At 43.1% G+C, this 17026-nt stretch overlaps 1 protein-coding gene across 2 annotated transcripts in view; it reads right to left on the bottom strand.

The window, feature by feature from the left end:
- Positions 1 to 17026, bottom strand: part of HMGCLL1 (3-hydroxymethyl-3-methylglutaryl-CoA lyase like 1) — a 78814-nt gene that overhangs the window by 30847 nt on the left and 30941 nt on the right. For both annotated transcript variants that reach the window (XM_024216490.3, XM_024216489.3), the window contains one exon: positions 14271 to 14459. In XM_024216490.3, coding sequence (XP_024072258.1) covers positions 14271 to 14459 — 189 coding nt within the window. The remainder of the gene's footprint in view (positions 1 to 14270; positions 14460 to 17026) is intronic.

Below are 17026 nucleotides of genomic sequence, written 5' to 3'. Positions count from 1 at the left end.
ACTCTAAGGCCCATATGAATCCTAACAGAGAAACCAAAAAGCGTTAGATGGAAATGGTGCAAACATTGGCTGCACCAGCAACTTCGCAAGACATGTAACTAATGCTAGAGTGAGGAAAAAGGGATAAGGAGCCAGGAATCTTGAGTGTGGACTGACCAAGGTCGACAGGTTTGTCCTCTGATAATCCTATGAGTCCATGGTTTCTGTTCCTTTCACTAGCTACCTGCCCAGATCTGTATCTCAAAAAAGGATGTAGCAGAAGAGAATCTGCCTGGGAGCTAAATATCATTTGACGTACATTGTCTCATTCTTCATGTTTTTTTCATGAGAAGAGATGGAAGGAAGGAAGCATGTTAATGGAAGTAGTACAAGATTGCTTAATTACATATTAGCTGAAAAGCCAACTAGATCAGAATGACCTGAGTGTTCTGGATCTAATAACTAGAAACACACCAGAAAGTTATAAATGAAGTTGGAGTAGAACATATTATCAGGTTTTAAATGCTGATATGTGGCTGCTGACCAGACAACTGCACAAAAATACTGGAATTCAGAAAAGAAGACCTTGCAAAATGTGAGACATGCTACTTGATGGCACTTAATGCATGGGAAATTCACAGTAGGGAAAGAGTAGATATTTAATATGGAACCGTGGGTACAATAAAAATTTAATTCCAGGAGAAAACAATTTAACCAGATATGGAGAAAACAAAGAGCGAAAGAGCCAAATTCATCCTTTGTGTAAATCTGTTGACTTCAGTGAAATTACAGCAGGGAGGTATTTGACCTGTAGCCTTTAAATCCCCTAAACACTACAGATTTGACCTCCCAGTTGCCACTGTAATTCCCCTGGGTGCATTCTGTGTGTGTGTGTGTGTCTCTCATATATTAGAATGAGAAATTCTAGAATGAGAAAAACTGTTGAGACAAACAGTTGAGGTTTGAACTTAAGCCAAAGAGAGTTGCAGTTCCGCCTACAGCTCAAAGTAAAGTCTAGTGAGGGGAATTTGAAGATCAGGATAATCCATAATGGCTGCAGAATCCCTTTGTCCGAATAGTACACTGAAACTGAACTAGTCAGCAGGTCTGTTGGCTCAGTAACTGCCAGGGCTCCAAATTTCTGAGACACAATCATTAAACTGTGGGTGGCGTTGGAAGAAAAAGGGCTTGTTATTACTTTTTAAGTGCTAACAAGGTGCTGGGCACTGAACCAGAAGCATGTTATTTAGATTGTATGTTCTTTGGGACTGGGGGTGGGAGAAGGGGTTGCATCTTGTTATGTGTATGTACAATAGGGCTTCAGTCTCAGTTCAGACCTCTGGAGGCTACTTTAATACAAATAAACAACCTTGCCCTGAAGAGCTCACAATTTAACCTCTCTGAATCTACATAATTAGTTTTAGGGATAAGTTTGCGCTTATAGCAATAAGCAATCGATGTGTGTATTAGGTTATTGGTATGCTCTGAAGCACAAGGGCCAAAGGCTTTGGCCACTTGAGAAGAGCACCAATTGCCTACTAATACATATCTGCAGTGACTTATTGCTATAATCACAAATTTTATTTAAAAACAAACAAACAAACAAATAGGTGAAAGGCTCTTTCCCTTTCTTTACAGAGTTTTGTGGCAACATATTCTTCTATTTTAAAAAGTAGTTCCTACAAAAAAGAACAAGACACAAATAGCAGGGGAAAGGTTGCAAACATCTCTACTATTGTGAATATGAACACCTGTGTTTTCCATATTTCCCAATCTTTTCCATAATTAAGTCTGCTTTGCTCATTGCTTTAGTGTGGGTTTTTTCACTTATAAAAGTAGCTGCCTGGTTAGGTATTACTAGGTCTCCTGGTACCGGTGGTTTTCTGGTTTCCTGCACTCCACCCCCTCTTTTTGGTTTTCTTCACTGGAACCTTATGATCTGGAGCCTTTTCTTCATTTCACAGTTCACCTGCCATTTCTTGTCTGTCTTGTCTGTTTTCCTCTCAATTTCCACGTTCAATGGATATAGTCTTACTCTTCTTTGCTTAGTTAACTGCTGGTGTTAAGAAACCTTAAGGATGCTTTCCCTATCTCATGTTACTTATTGATTTCAGCTCAAGTTTCTAAACCAAATAAACTCCTAGCTTATTATATAATTGCTGCAAGGTAGGAAAAAAAGTTGTTTCCCTCATGTTCTCTGAGAAATGCTGTTATCTTGCTAATTACGTCTTCAGTCTGCTAGCGAAAATGTAAAGGCGTAGTCCGTGTTCATAAACTTTATCTTTTTTAAGCTGATTCTTAAGGCAATTTCAAATTTAGGCTGGTCCTTACAAGTCACCTATGCGAGATCATTTCCTGGAGAAGAAAGCTAAAAAGCACAAAGGTGAGGGTGAGATACAATTTTTAAATGACAAGCGTGTTGGACTGAATTGTCTTTTACTGATCCTAAAATGGCATATGTTCCTATTCTTATGTTTTTGCTCCAAAATTGGTTTTATTTGGCATACTGTAGAATACTAACCGTCTATGTACTTAAGTGTCCAACTCTCTCATTTCTCATTATGATTATTCACAGTTTAATGGCTGAAAACCTGCCCTCTATACCAGCATCAATGATACTGTAAGTCATTTGTTTAAATAATAAAACCTGGGATCCACAGACTGAGCCCTCCACTACCCTCCTGGTATGTTCTTTTCAGCTTGAAAAAATTCCATTTTACAGCTCCCATTTGTTTCCTGCCATTTAGCCAACTTTCCACTTATTACATGTTTCCACGCCTTAACATTGACTTCCAGTAAAGAACACTGTAAACTGTTTTCTGAAAAATCAAAGCAGACGATGGTCACTACATATCCTTTGTCTGCTTTGGCAGTAACCATCTCAAAGAATTCCAGTGAAATAGTGAAGCATGACCATCCCTTCCTGAATCCCATATTGGCTATTCTTACTCAAGCTGTGCTTTTCCTTTTTAAATAGCAGTTTACTGAACAAAGTGGAATTGTGATACTGTCTATTAAAACCTGTCCATCTTCTATACTTATTTTCCCAAAGCAGATATACTATTGTATTTTTTCAAGCACCCTACAATGTGCTAGATGCTTTACAAAACAAGACGCCCTCCCCCCAAAATTGTACAACTTACATTCAACACAACACTGGCGAAGGTCAGAAACAAACAAGAATGTGGAGGGGAAAGGAGGGCAAGAGTGACGATAATTAGGTCACTTGGCATGTTTACACAACTTAATAGTTCTGTTGCTTTTTATTGCCCTTCCTCCTCTCATTCTTTCCTCTTTTCATCATAAAATTATATTTATTCAAAAAAAAAAAACCCCGTAAGTTTCAGAAAAGTTTGTCCCTATAGTTTCCACATTATGCATTGAAAATAGCCTTTGAATCGGTACTGCACTAATAATAATAATTTGCACATCTACAGCACTCTCCATCCATAGATTTAATGGCACTTTACAAGGGAAGATGTGTATCAACTCTATTTTACACAGGGGGAAACGGAGAAGTAATTTCCTGATGGCCACACAGCAAGTCAGTGGCAGAGCCAGAGATAGAAGCCTGCTCTTATGACTGCTTGTGCCTCATGCATTGGGCATAATGCCTCCCTGCTGGTGTAAAAACCTACGTGTAACATAATGCCAATAGTTTCACTAAACCTACTCTAATTATTTTTGCTTTTTAACATTTAATAATTTTAAAAGATGCCTATACAAGGTTTCAGGCTGCCTAATCCCAGGATTAGGTTTATCATTCAAACAGGAATATAGGCAGCCACCTACCTATAAAACCTTCTTTCCCCCTACAGCATTGTGAGAAACATTGCCCTCAACCCTCTCGAGGACTCCCTGATTGCCCGTTTTGGGGATCAGGAACATTTTTCCTTCCGAGCAAGATTGACAAAGTTTTTTGGCTTCCTTGCAACATCCTGGAGGTCCAGTTTAAGGTTAATAAGGAGTAAAGACAGTTTAGAAAACCCGTAAATTTAAGTGAGTTTGTAATTTCATTGCAACTTGTGCCTAGTGTCCAGTGCAGCTGAGAGGCTTGTGGGGGCATTTCCTGGAGGTGAACATGAGAGCTGGTAGACGACTGCTGGGCCCTATCAGCCTGAAGGAAGAAGGAGAGAATTTAAGTCTTTGCAGAATTTATCCTTCATGTCTACCCTCACACCAGCCCCCACCCCTTTCAGACACAGAGGAAGAGGGAGAAGATTAGAGGTGGACTGAATCCCAGGGCTGAAGCGGGCCAAACCTGAATATTGGTTATTTGGCATGAAGGCCATTTAACACCATACTGGACCACAAACCCCCCTGGTATTTTGGGGGGTTAGCTCTCCATTAACGATAAACATTTTGAATCCATTTCCACCTTTGAATCCATCCCAGTGTCAGTGTTTCATTTTCTTTCATGTTCTGATCAAACAGCTGTTGTGGGACGTCAAGATCACACAGGGTGATGCAGTCCCTCAAGCAAATTGAGATAGTCCCATGGATGACTCTGGTAACTGGGACCAAAACTTTTAATTTTACTCTGTATTTTGCATATGTAGTGCAGAGGTGGGCAAACTACGGCCCGCGGGCCACATCCGGCCCGTGGGACCGTCCTGCCCAGCCCTTAAGCTCCCGGCCAGGGAGACTAGCTCCCAGCCCCTCCCCTGCTGCCCCCCTCCCCCGCAGCCACGCCACTGCGCGGGCAGCGCTCTGGGAGGCGGAGCGGCGCGCTCCTGCAGAGCAGAGTGGCAGTGTGTCTAGCTCTGGCCGGGCGGCGTGGCTGCCAGACATGCTGCTTTGAGCGGCATGGTAAGGGGGCCGGGGCTGGGGCGAGGGGGTTGGATAAGGGGCAGGGAGTCCCGGGGGGCAGTCAGGGGACAGGGAGCAGGGGGGGTTGGATAGGCGTGGGGTCCCGGAGGGCCTGTCAGAGGGCAGGGGTGTGGATAGGGGTCGGGGCAGTCAGGGGACAGGAAGTAGGGGGGGTTGGATAGGGGTTGGGGTCCCGGGGCGGTTAGGGGTGGAGGGTCCCAGGAAGGGGCAGTTAGGGGACAAGGAGCAGGGGGGGTTGGATGGGTCGGGAGTGCTGAGGGGGGCAGTTAGGGGGCGGGAAGTGGGAGGGGGCGGATAGCGGGTGGGGGCCAGGCTGTTTGGGGAGGCACAGCCTTCCCTACCCGGCCCTCTATACAGTTTTACAACCCCAATGTGGCCCTCAGCAGGGGCAGCTCTATGTTTTTTGCCGCCCCAAGTACGGCAGTCAGGCGGCCATTGGCGGCACGCCTGCGGGTGGTCCGCTGGTCACGCGGATTCGGCGGCGTTTCTGCGGGTGATCTGCCAGTCCCGCGCTTCGGCGTACTTGCCGCTGAATTGCTGCTGAAGCCGCGGGACCGGCGGAGCTCCCGCAGGCATGCCGCTGAAGGCTGCCTAACTGCCACCCTCACGGTGACCGGCACGCCGGCCCCCGCGGCTTGCCGCCCCCGGCATGCGCTTGCTGCGCTGGTGCCTGGAGCTGCACCTGGCCCTCGGGCCAAAAAGTTTGCCCACCCCTGATTAGGGTTACCATATTTGAACATTCAAAAAAGAGGACACTCCCTGGGGGTTATTGGCTCTGCCCACAGTCCACCCCCGCTCCTCCCACGCTCCGCCACCCCTCTGCCCCAGGTCCGGCCCCCTCCCTGCTCGGCCCCACCACTGCACCTGTCCTCACCCCCTGGCCCGCTGCTGGCTTGCTGCGTCCCTCCTCAGTCCCCCACCCACTGCTCGGCTCCTCCCACCTACCACTCACCTCCTCACTCCCCTGCCAGAAACCCCCATGCCCGCCCCAAGAACCCCCGCCTGCTGCTGGCTTGCCATTTCTTGCCTCCTCACCCCCGCCGGCCCACCCACCGCTGGCTCACACGCCGCTCGCCTCTTCAACCCCTGCTGCCCACTGCTGGCCTTTTCACACACCTCCCCCCGCTCGCCTATTCACCCCTCACCTACTCAACCCCCGCTGCTGACCGCTCGCCTCTTCACCCCGACCTGCTCGCCTATTCACCCCTCCTGCCCCAGGTCCCTCTGGCTCCTAGGATCAGGGGCAGATGAGGGGTCTCCACGTGCTGCGCCCGCCACAAGCACAAGCTCCGTGGCTCCCATTGGCCGGAAAATGCGCCAATGGGAGCTGCTGGAACCGCGGAGCACGGCTTGCAGGCGCCGGCAGCACGCAGAGAGCCCTCCGCTCCTCCCGACCCTAAGAGCCAGAGGGACCTGCCGGGGGGCGAGGTGGGGAGTCCCAGCGATGCATCCGGCAGGTCCCTCCGGCTCCTAGGGTTGGGTCAGGGGGAGGAGTGGCGGAGGGCTCTCTGCCTGCTGCCAGCGCCTGCAAGCCCCGTCCCCGCAGCTCTGATTGGGCAGGAGGGGGCCGGTGCAGCACGCAGAGACCCCCTCCACCTCTGTGCCTAGGGGCCGCCCGCACTGCCGGCTCCTGCCGGCGGGCGGGCGCCGGGAGCTGCCACAGGAAGCACCGCCAGCCCCGGGACTTTGGACTTAGGGTTACCATACGTCCGTATTTTCCCAGATGTTTTTAGATATTTAAAAATTCCTCCCAGACAGCGATTTAAGAACTAAAAAGCTGGACATGTCCGGGAAAATATGGACGTATGGTAACCCTACCCCTGATGTAGTGTCTTACAATGCTTTCCTATTAAAGCTGTGTGACAAGTTTGCAACAAACTCACCTGGTTTGAAAGATTTCACTTTGGGTCATGAACCCTTTCAAGCAAACATAAGCAAAGTTTACAGAGACTATGTAAAGTTTTGCATTGAAATAATGCAAAATTTGTGGTTTGCATGATTTTAATACAAAACCAGGAAAAACCTGCTGGCTTTACCATAGATTCTGTATCTGAAACTGAAACTAAGGGGGAGGGGGGAAAATCCAGGAGGTGTGAAACTCATGAAAACTAAAACTAAAGAAAGTGTTCACATGAATCTAGGACAACTGCAAGTTTCATAAAGGTCTACTTTTTAAAAAATATATAGCATTTTTTAAATAGATTTAAGAGGATAAATTTATGAACTCACATATACAAGTCATTAAAAACACAAACCATCAATTTACAAATGCAAAATACAAGAAAAGGTAAAGAGAAATTATAGTTGTGAGTCCCACATATACACATACAGAGAGAGAGAGAAACTTGGAAGGATTAGATTTTTATTGGTAAATGTAATGAGAGGTCAATTTCACCACACACACACACAAACAGAGAAAAAAATATTTCCATTGATGATAATCAAAAATTTACACATAGGCAAAGAAAGAAGAATGCTTCTTGAGAACTTAGAGTTTGATTTAAAGTATTTACTTATTTATATTTTTACATATTATGTTGAATCTTAACATCTACTGTCATTAAATAGTTATTTTCTTAGCCCCCCACTATCTAGCCTCCCCAAATTTCCCACAACTGCAAAAATTTAAATAGATAAAAAAATGCTTAAAACCCATAATTTTGCACAATTATGAATATTTTAAAAAAATCGATAATAAATGCTTAAAATAAACATTGAAATTGGCCATCAATTATAAAAAAGTAACAATTGAATTTGGCCAATCCTACATATATATGCTTTTAGCTCATCCACCTCCACTCTTCCACACTAACTGTAATCATGCATTCAGATCTACTAGCATGGCTCATGCAGCTTTGTACACAACCACATGCAGGGATACAAGTCTGCAAATTCCAGTGCAGAATACCAGCCTTGCATAAGTGGATTGTCTAGTCTATTTTTCATTGTAAAAAATTATCTTCCCTTTGTTCCACATTCCATCAAAATTCAACTTTTTTAGGTCTACCTCTTTTTTGTTGTTTTGGCTTCTTCTTTCACTCATCTTCAACAGAGGCACACATTTATCAATGTTAGTTATTCGAAAATGAGTGACTACAATTTTATTTTTAAACATACTTAAACTGGTGTTAACAAGATTAACTCATGCAGCCATTCATTATTGACCCAATTGTGAATTTACACGACCAAATCCCTATTTAGTTCAAATTATTAATGCATAAATCACACATTTAGTATTTCCCCACACCCAACATATTCATTTCCAATATGCTGAAAAGTGTTTACTTATTTACCCTTAAGTTTATTTAAGTGTTTATAGTACTGTGCTATGTGTATAAAAACACACTCCCTGTCTTAGTGTTCTTCAAATCCTATGCAAGTCAATTTCAAGGTAACTAAAATCAACAGCAATCAGTGTTCTAACTTTACTGGACCTCTCCTACACAGAAGTTTCCTGATCTTTTTATTCTCCCTTAGAGGTTGATAGTTTCCTATAAATATGTTTCACTGTTTCTTTCAGCTAAATTTTCTCTTTGTCACATTATCCAGCCTACATACGTAATTTTACTCAAAAATATTGTATTTGCCTAACAAAGTAGCCATACCCCATACAGTCTTGCTGAGTTTGTCACTTCTATACATTCTATATTCTGATATTTTAGTTTCCTCCTTCAGCCAAGTTTCAGCTAGTCAGTGAATAGTCAGTCTATTTAACATCTTTTATTTATTCTTTTGAAATATTGCTTCATGTCTTTTACATTTGTACAGAAAAATCTCTTTAAAAAAAGAAATATCTTTCTAGTCAATGCTTTTCATCTTTATTATTCCGCTCAACAACTTAAAAAAATACTTACCTTTTAAAGGTTGGCTAATTTCTGTCATGTATCACTACCTACCCTTTTGTTAAAATAACACACATAAACCCACTACTTAAATAGCAAAGCTACTTCCCCGCTAATTTCTTATGCATATTCATTCTGTCAGTCCTATAGTATTTTGGATCAACCCCAACCAAAAGAAAATGTCCTGGAATCGTATAAACTTGCATGACACAATGCGATCAGTACAAAAAATTACTTCTGAAATCACCAACACCTCTTCCTGCCCCACATATGAGGTACCCTAAGAGAGATCACATCCAAGCACTGACTAAATTAGTGTAGAGTGATCTGTGGCTTTCCTGCTGTCATTTATTGGTTTTTAGGAAATACAATAGTTCTTAGTCTGGGGTTTTAGTCTGCAGTAGCGCAGGAAGAGTGGAATTTGCTGCTCAACAGGTTTTTTTTCTAATTAATTTCATTGCATAATACTACACCCACACTGTACTTCACAAAGAGGCCAATATGTCACACAGGCCCAGATCCAGGTCTCCACTCCCCTGTGGGCACATCTGGTCTGAAAGGCCGCAGAACTGATGCAAGTGAAGAGCGAAGGCACAGGGAATCACAATCCATGGAGAACCTGGACAGTGGGCCACACCACAGAACTGAGGTACCATGGTGTACATGCAAATTAGCATGGAAGGAGCATTTGTGGTGGGGATTTATGGGATGGTGGGGATGAAGGAGCCACTAGCCAATGCAACCATTCTTCCATGTAAATAGTTCTACAGCAGAAGCCACACACCTTATCTCCTAGCACTGTAAGACCTGTCTCTACCCCGGCATCTGCAGTGAACTTCTGCAGAAGGGATGAGTGTACAACATTTGGTCTTTAACACTGCCTTTCCAAACTAGAACTCACCTAAAAAATGTTTGACCACTCACTTGTCCGAAAGACAAATGTTTGATCTGACCTGCTTCCCACAAGCAAAAACTCTTCCAAATAGGAATATGAAAAATAAATAAATACATTTGGAAGAAAACTATACCCAGAACTGCAGAATTAGGTTCTATTACAAACAGCAACTGCAGTCTGGTGTATACAAAATAATGTGTCAATATCTGTACAGCTGCAAGGTAGTGACTGCATTTATTTTATTCAATGACAAGATTTGGAATTAAACAGCAGCCACCCACATAATATCCCAAAGCACTATCCTTTGTACACCAGGAAAAATATGTACTATATAGTGTCTTTCAAAATGAAATTATATATGTTTTTAATCACTAAAGTTATCCAACTACTAATTAGGTACAAACACATTTAGTACTGAAGATCAGACAAGCTCAGGCTGATTCAAGATCAGTGAGACAATCTGTTTTCACTTTTCATTTTTTTTTTTTTTACTATTTGTATCATGGTAGAACCAAGAAACCCCAATCAGGGATCAGGACCTGTGGTGCTGGGCACACTACACACATCATAAAAAGGCAATCCCTACTGCAAAGAAATTACTATTTTAGCATATGACAAAAGACAACCAAAAGAGAAAACAAACAAAGGTGGGTAGGGAGGACCAGGTAACAGTGAAACAAATCTGGTCATTAAGTAGCAGTTTTAATACATCGGCTGCCTAGTCATTGTTAAGTGTTTTGTAGGCATCATAAGAGCAATGAATTTTAAGGAGGGATTTGAAAGACGAAGAAGGTTTCATGAAGTCTTAACTATAAAGTCAATATATCTGTTATCCAAAATTATTAGTATAGAAAGGGAACAATTTTTAAAAAACTGAAATCTTTATGCCAACTAAAATCACATTTTAAAGGGAACTAAACATGTTAGAAAGGTGTTTGATTTAATTTGTTTTACCATCTTCATGTACATAAATAGATAATAGAAAGAGAACACCAAAGCCATGTTAACAGTGGAAGAATAATCCAAAATATTTACTACCTGTGTGGAATAGATAACCAATAAACCTTAGGTTAATACCATCTGAGCAGTTCAAAATAAGTTGTTATGGCTGGTGTGAAAACTCAAAATCCATTCACCTAACGAGTAATTGTGCATCATTCTATTTGATATTTAGGCACTTTCTAAATTAGACGGTGCTAGACAGTCAGTCACTTTGGTAACCTATGGACATACAACATGCTTCCAACAAAGTGGTACCCGAGGGCTCATTAATATTTAATTTATATTCTTGTTTTCCACTAAAACCAAACCCACATAGTATCACCATGACTGTGTCTTGGTGTGTATATTTTGTGTGGCATTGAAGACATTAAGTGAATAAGAATATATAACTGATAATGGCTTATGAATTATGCAGTGTAGTTGTAGCCGTGTCAGTCCCAGGATATTAGAGAGACAAGGTGGGTGAGGTGATATCTTTTACTGGACCAACTTCTGTTGGTGAGAGAGAAACTTTTGATGCACACTGAGCTCTTCTTCAGGTCTGGGAAAGGTCCTCCAAGCATCACAGCTAAATGCAAGGTGGAACAGGTTGTTTAACATAAGTAGTTAGCACATATTCTAAGGGATCATTGTTGTAATAAACTACACTGCTCTACAGCCAAAATGCTTCTGAAATAAATGTAGTCAAACTTTACTAATTCAGGGTCACTGAATGAAAATTATGCTTAAAATTGTTGATTGGCTTTAGTTTTCAAGATATGCTATTGGGTCAGTATATACGACCCTTGACTTGGGAATGGCAGAGGATACGTGAGTTATAAAGGGAAGGGATCTCAATTTAAACCAGAAATGACTAAAATACATCTTTGACTGGATCTATGAATAAATCTATGACTGGGTTTGGACAGTACTTGCTTTTTAGGCAAAACAATGACCGATGCAATCTGAAGCTGGTATTGCGTCATACATGACATGAATTGCATCATGTTATTCCTAGAAGTCATGGATGATGCAATCATAACAAAGCTTACATCACTCTGCTGAACAAATTGCCCTATATCAGCTCTAGAAATCATACAGTGTCGTGCTCTCTTATTTGTCAGTGTTTGATTTTGCAAAGGGACACATTTCTGTTTAGCCAAAGTGAGCAGAGATGCCTCGTACTTGTGTGAAGAGTGCAGATAACTTCTGCTATGTTTGTGGTGAAGTGACTTTTGCATCACAAAAGCGCAGTATAACCACTATGGTTAAGAAAGCCTATCACCTTTATTTTGGCTGCAAAATTGGAGATCAGGACAAGAGGTGGGCCCCACACATATGCTGCAACACTTGTGCAACAAATCTTCGCCAGTGGTTGAACAGGAAAAGGAAATCTATGCCTTTTGCAGTGCCAATGATTTGGAGAGAGCCAACAGATCATCCCAGCAATTGTTACTTCTGCATGGTGCCTCCAGTTGGGAAAGGTGTGTCAAAGAAGAAAAAGTGGACTGTGCATTATCCAAACATTCCATCAGCTATACGCCCAGTACCCCACGGAGAAGGACTGCCGGTTCCTGGTGCACCAGAATCATTCTCACTTGAGTCAGACGAGGAAGAGGAAGAGGATGAAACTTCTGGTCCTGAACCATCAATGTCACAGGACCCACATTTTCTCCCATCCTCCTCCTCTGAACCACACCTCATAACACAAGGTGAACTGAATGACCTTGTCAGGGATTTGGAACTACCCAAGAGTAAGGCAGAGCTGTTGGGCTCCAGACTACAGCAGTGGAATCTCCTGGCAGGTGATGTTAGGGTTTCCATGTTCTGTGACCGTCAAAAGGATCTTGTCCCATTCTTCTTCATGGAAGGTGATCTTGTAGCCTGCAACAACATCGATGGTGTGATGGCAGCCCTCAACATCGTTCACGATCCAGATGAGTGGAGACTGTTCACTGATTCATCGAAGACGAGTCTTAAAGCTGTTTTACTGCATAATGGCAATGTTTTGCCAGCAATTCCAGTTGGTCATGCAGTCCATATGAAGGAAACCTATGACAACATGAAACAACTTTTGAGGTGCATAAACTACGACCAACATCAGTGGCAGCTTTGTGGCGATTTGAAGGTTGTTGCTCTCTTGCTTGGTCTGCAGACTGGATACACAAAGTACTGCTGTTTTCTCTGCGAATGAGATAGTCGTGCAAGAGATTCCCACTACATCAAGAAAGATTGGCCACTCCGACAGTCATTGGAGCCTGGGAGGAAAAGTGTTCAGCATCCGCCACTTGTTGAATCAAGGAAGATTTTGTATACCACCCTTACACATCAAGCTGGGTCTGATGAAGAACTTTGTCAAGGCCATTGACGAAACACAAGCAGCTTTCAAGTACCTCCGTGGAAAATTTCCAAGGTTAAGTGAAGCTAAGATAAAGGAAGGTGTCTTTGTTGGTCCTCAGATTCGTGAACTTCTTCGAGATGATGCATTTGACCATGCACTGCGTGGCAAGGAAAAGACGGCATGGAAAGCCTTCCAGTTAGTGGCAATAAATTTTCTCGGAAACAACAAGGCAGACAACTACAGGTTGTTGGTGGAAAACCTCCTCAAGGCATACAAAAGCCTTGGTTGCAACATGTCACTAAAGATACATTTTTTGCACTCTCATCTAGATTTTTTTCCACCGAACTGCGGAGCAGTGAGCGACGAGCACGGCAAGCGATTTCACCAGGACATTGCAACAATGGAGAAACGCTATCAGAGCAAATGGAGCCCATCAATGCTTGCAGACTATTGCTGGACAGTGACAAGAGATGCTCCATTTAATGAATACAAGAGACAAGCCAAGAAGCGCCGAGTAGACACTGAATAGGACTAAACTATGTACATAATAGTTTTTTGCCTTTTGTTTCATAATAAATTTTATTTATATAATCCTTTTGCTGATTTTTGAAGTGTTACATAAACAGGACAGGTGAAATATTATCATGTAAAGCAACCATAAACACATGAAAAGACCTAGGTTTACAATTTATGATTAAAACTCTACTATCTACACAATATACATAGACATAAAATGTAAAAACTTAAATATCTTAGAAACAGTAGCCAATCAGTTGTTTTAATTGTCATATTTGAATTCAGCACATCAAAATACATAATAAATAGCACATTTTATCTCTGAAGCAGACGACTTCTCAAAAATTGTAGACCAGTGCTATAAATCCAGTGTCTGGAACAGCCTCCCAGTAGGAATTACGCTAGACACCAAAAAAGTATAGACTGAACAGAAACACTGGATTTAGCTTATTGCAACAATCTGTAACCCAGTAACTCCCCTTCTTTTTGTCCTATGACTGCACAGGTGGTAATAGGCCACTCTACCCTGAATGGTCATTTAGATTTTAATATGTGCTAACAACTTATGCTAAACAATCTGTTCCACCTTGCATTTAGCTGTGATGCTCAGAGGACCTTTCCCAGACCTGAAGAGCTCTCTGTGGCTCAAAAGCTTGTCTCTCTCACCAACAGAAGTTGGTCCAATAAAAGATATTACCTCACCCACCTTGTGTCTCTACTGGTTTATGAAATGACACAATCATGCTTCTAAGGTACCCTTAGTATGTGCGAAAATTGTAATAACTATAGAAAATGCAGAAAGTAACTGGTACTTCATAGATGTTTAGCAAATGAATTAAAGTGCAATCATTACTGAAAATATCTGTAAAGAGAGAGTCTGAATTACCTGTAAGGCTGTGAGGATATTGGCTAAAGCCTGGCCATACGTGTCATGGCAGTGAACAGCAAGAGCACTCACTGGGATTTCCTTCATAACAGCTTCCAACATTCTCTTCATGCTGCCGGGGGTCCCCACACCAATTGTGTCCCCCAGAGAGATCTCATAGCAGCCCATGCTATACAGCTGTTTAGACACCTGATTAGAAAACAGAAAAGCATTCTAAAATGGTGAGATGTAACCAGAGCAAAAAATAATACTTAGAATATACAGTAAAAAATGATTGCCATCTAAGTAAAACACACTGTTCCTCTCCTCTTCATATGCTGCCCCCATGCATGGAATAATCTCCCAAGCCAAATTCATCAAGTCACAACACTCTCCCTCATTCTCCCATTACACCCAAAAGAATCAAAAAATTTTTATATTTATGGATTAACTTCCCTCAGCCTTTCCCCAAAGTTATCCACTTCCCTGGGGACAGAGCCGTCCCTAGGGTACAGCAAATCAGGGCGACCGCCCCGGGCCCTGCGCTTTGGTGGCCCTGTACTTCGTGAGGAGGCGAGTGGGGAGCTGAGGCAAGGGGGCAGGCGGGGAGGAGCCCCCCCTACCAACCTCCCCCTCCCCCTGTGTCTCCTGCCCGCTGGCGGGCCCTGCCAATCAGCGCTTCCCCCTCCCTCCCTCCCACCTCCTACCGCCGATCATCTGTTTCGCTGCGTCTGGAGGCGCTGAGGGGGAGGGGAGAGGAGCAAGGGTGCAGCACACTCAGGGGACGGGGTGGAATTGGGCCTAAGAAGGGGCAGGGGCAGGGCGGGGGTGGGAAGACGGGGGGGGAGAGGTTGCACCTTGGGGGAAGGGGTGAAGTGGGGGCAGGGTTTGGGCGGAGCCAGGGGGAGCACACACACACCCCCGCCACAGGTAGAAACTTGATGCCTATGTCCCGGGCTCCGCACCCCCCTAGGGACGGCCATGCCTGGGGATTCCCCAGCTGGTCTGTCTTCCCTGTGTATTTTTTTAGTAAAGACTTGCCTTTAGGTTTGCATATTTCACAGGAACAAGCAGACTGAGTGTGCTAAACCAATAAATGGTAAACTAGAGGCCTGATTTTTCTTTCCTTGGAAATCAAAGGTCTAACGCAAACCAAAGGAATTTTAGTCCCTAGATTGCTTGATTTTTAGGAAACTGGACACTAATAAAAAAATTGTAGTGAAAAAAATTCAAAACTGTTACACAATTAAAAGTCTACAAGGTTCCTTTACTCCTAACATACAGCCCAATTTTACAAACCCTTTCTCTCATGAATAGTTCTTACTAATGTAAGCAGTACCATAAACTTCACTAGAACTACTCATATGAGTAACTTAGTGCAAATAAGGGATTGCAGGACTAAGCCCATACTTTTTATTAGGAGGCATTTCCAACTACCATCATAGTCTCTTTGAATTTGTTGGGAAATGGTCTAAAAAATTATTTTCAGTTGCTGAACAGGTTTATTCCTTACAGCATTCCCACCTGTGCATCAAACATACCGAAAAGGACACCCTGCAGAGACAGAATCCCAGTCCGCAAATCTACTATTACAGAACTAAAAATACACTGCTTTGCAAGATAGTTTCATTTGTACTGCACGGTACTGTTAAAGCAATTGAAGGACATCAGCAGCGGGATTGCTATATATATATGTTGGAGGAGGTTGACAAAGTGCTTTGCCACCAGTCCCGGAAGTACTGGAGCAATCCTTTTATTTGCTTAATTCGAAGAACAGATGAAAAAGGACTCAAGTGGATTGAATTGTTCTGTTCAAAGCTTGTAAGGCGGATATGAGCGCTAGCACTATGGCAAATGTAGTAAAAACATTCTTGCTTTCAGATCCAAGATCCAGGTTCCAATCACAATAAATTTCTCACACACTTAATATAAAATAAAATAAAATAGAAGGACATTCATTTGATTGTAAGCACCTTGGTGTAAGGAAGGCCCATGTCTTGCTGCACATCTATACATCAAACACACTGCAGGTGCCTGAATAGACCATAGGTGCAAGAAAGGTACTGTTACTCTGTGAGGATTTCTGCCCATAAACTTCAATTTTTTTTTTTTTAATTTCAACATGAGTTTATAATATTAGATTGCATCTTTTTTTCTAGACCCTCCTTTTAATTATCTGCTGAAGATATTGTCTGGAGGTGCAATTCGGGATGACAAAAAGAGCAGAGGCATCTCTATCCCTCGCTTCCCCTATAAGCTGCTGGAAACCACCTTCCTTCCATCAACTGCTGGGTCTTTGGGTCCCCCTTCCTCCCAAAGAGAGAGCCCTAAAGGGTCAGGTAGAAGAAGGAAAAATTCTGCTCTGCTCCTGCTCCTCTCTTCATCAACTGAGTGCCCTCACACACCTTTCTAACTATCGAGGTAAGGTTCTGGAACAGCCTCCCAATAGGAGTTGTGAGGGCAAACAACTTAATTAGTTTTAAGAGAGCTGGGCAAATTTAGGAGTGGGATTATATGAGGGGGTTGCTTGTGATGATGGGGGCAGGACAGGGGTTGGCAGCCCTGGCAGTCCCTTCTGCTTTACGTCTGATATTCCCAAAGCTCATGCTTCAGGGCTTCAGCTGGCCACCTGGAGGAATCAGGAAGGGATTTTTCCCCAAACCGTATTCTAGTTTTTATTTATGTATTTGGGTCTCCTTTCTCTGAAGCATCAAAGATGGACACAGCTGGAGATGGGACACTGGACGGGGCAGGCCAGTGCTCTGAGGTGGCGCCCA

This window comes from Terrapene carolina, unplaced genomic scaffold (genome assembly GCF_002925995.2).
Source record: "Terrapene carolina triunguis isolate 2854851 unplaced genomic scaffold, T_m_triunguis-2.0 Scaffold42, whole genome shotgun sequence".
NCBI classification, from domain to species: domain Eukaryota; kingdom Metazoa; phylum Chordata; order Testudines; family Emydidae; genus Terrapene; species Terrapene triunguis.
Note: the sequence above shows the minus strand (reverse complement) of the source record. Positions and strands in the feature narration are given on the sequence as shown.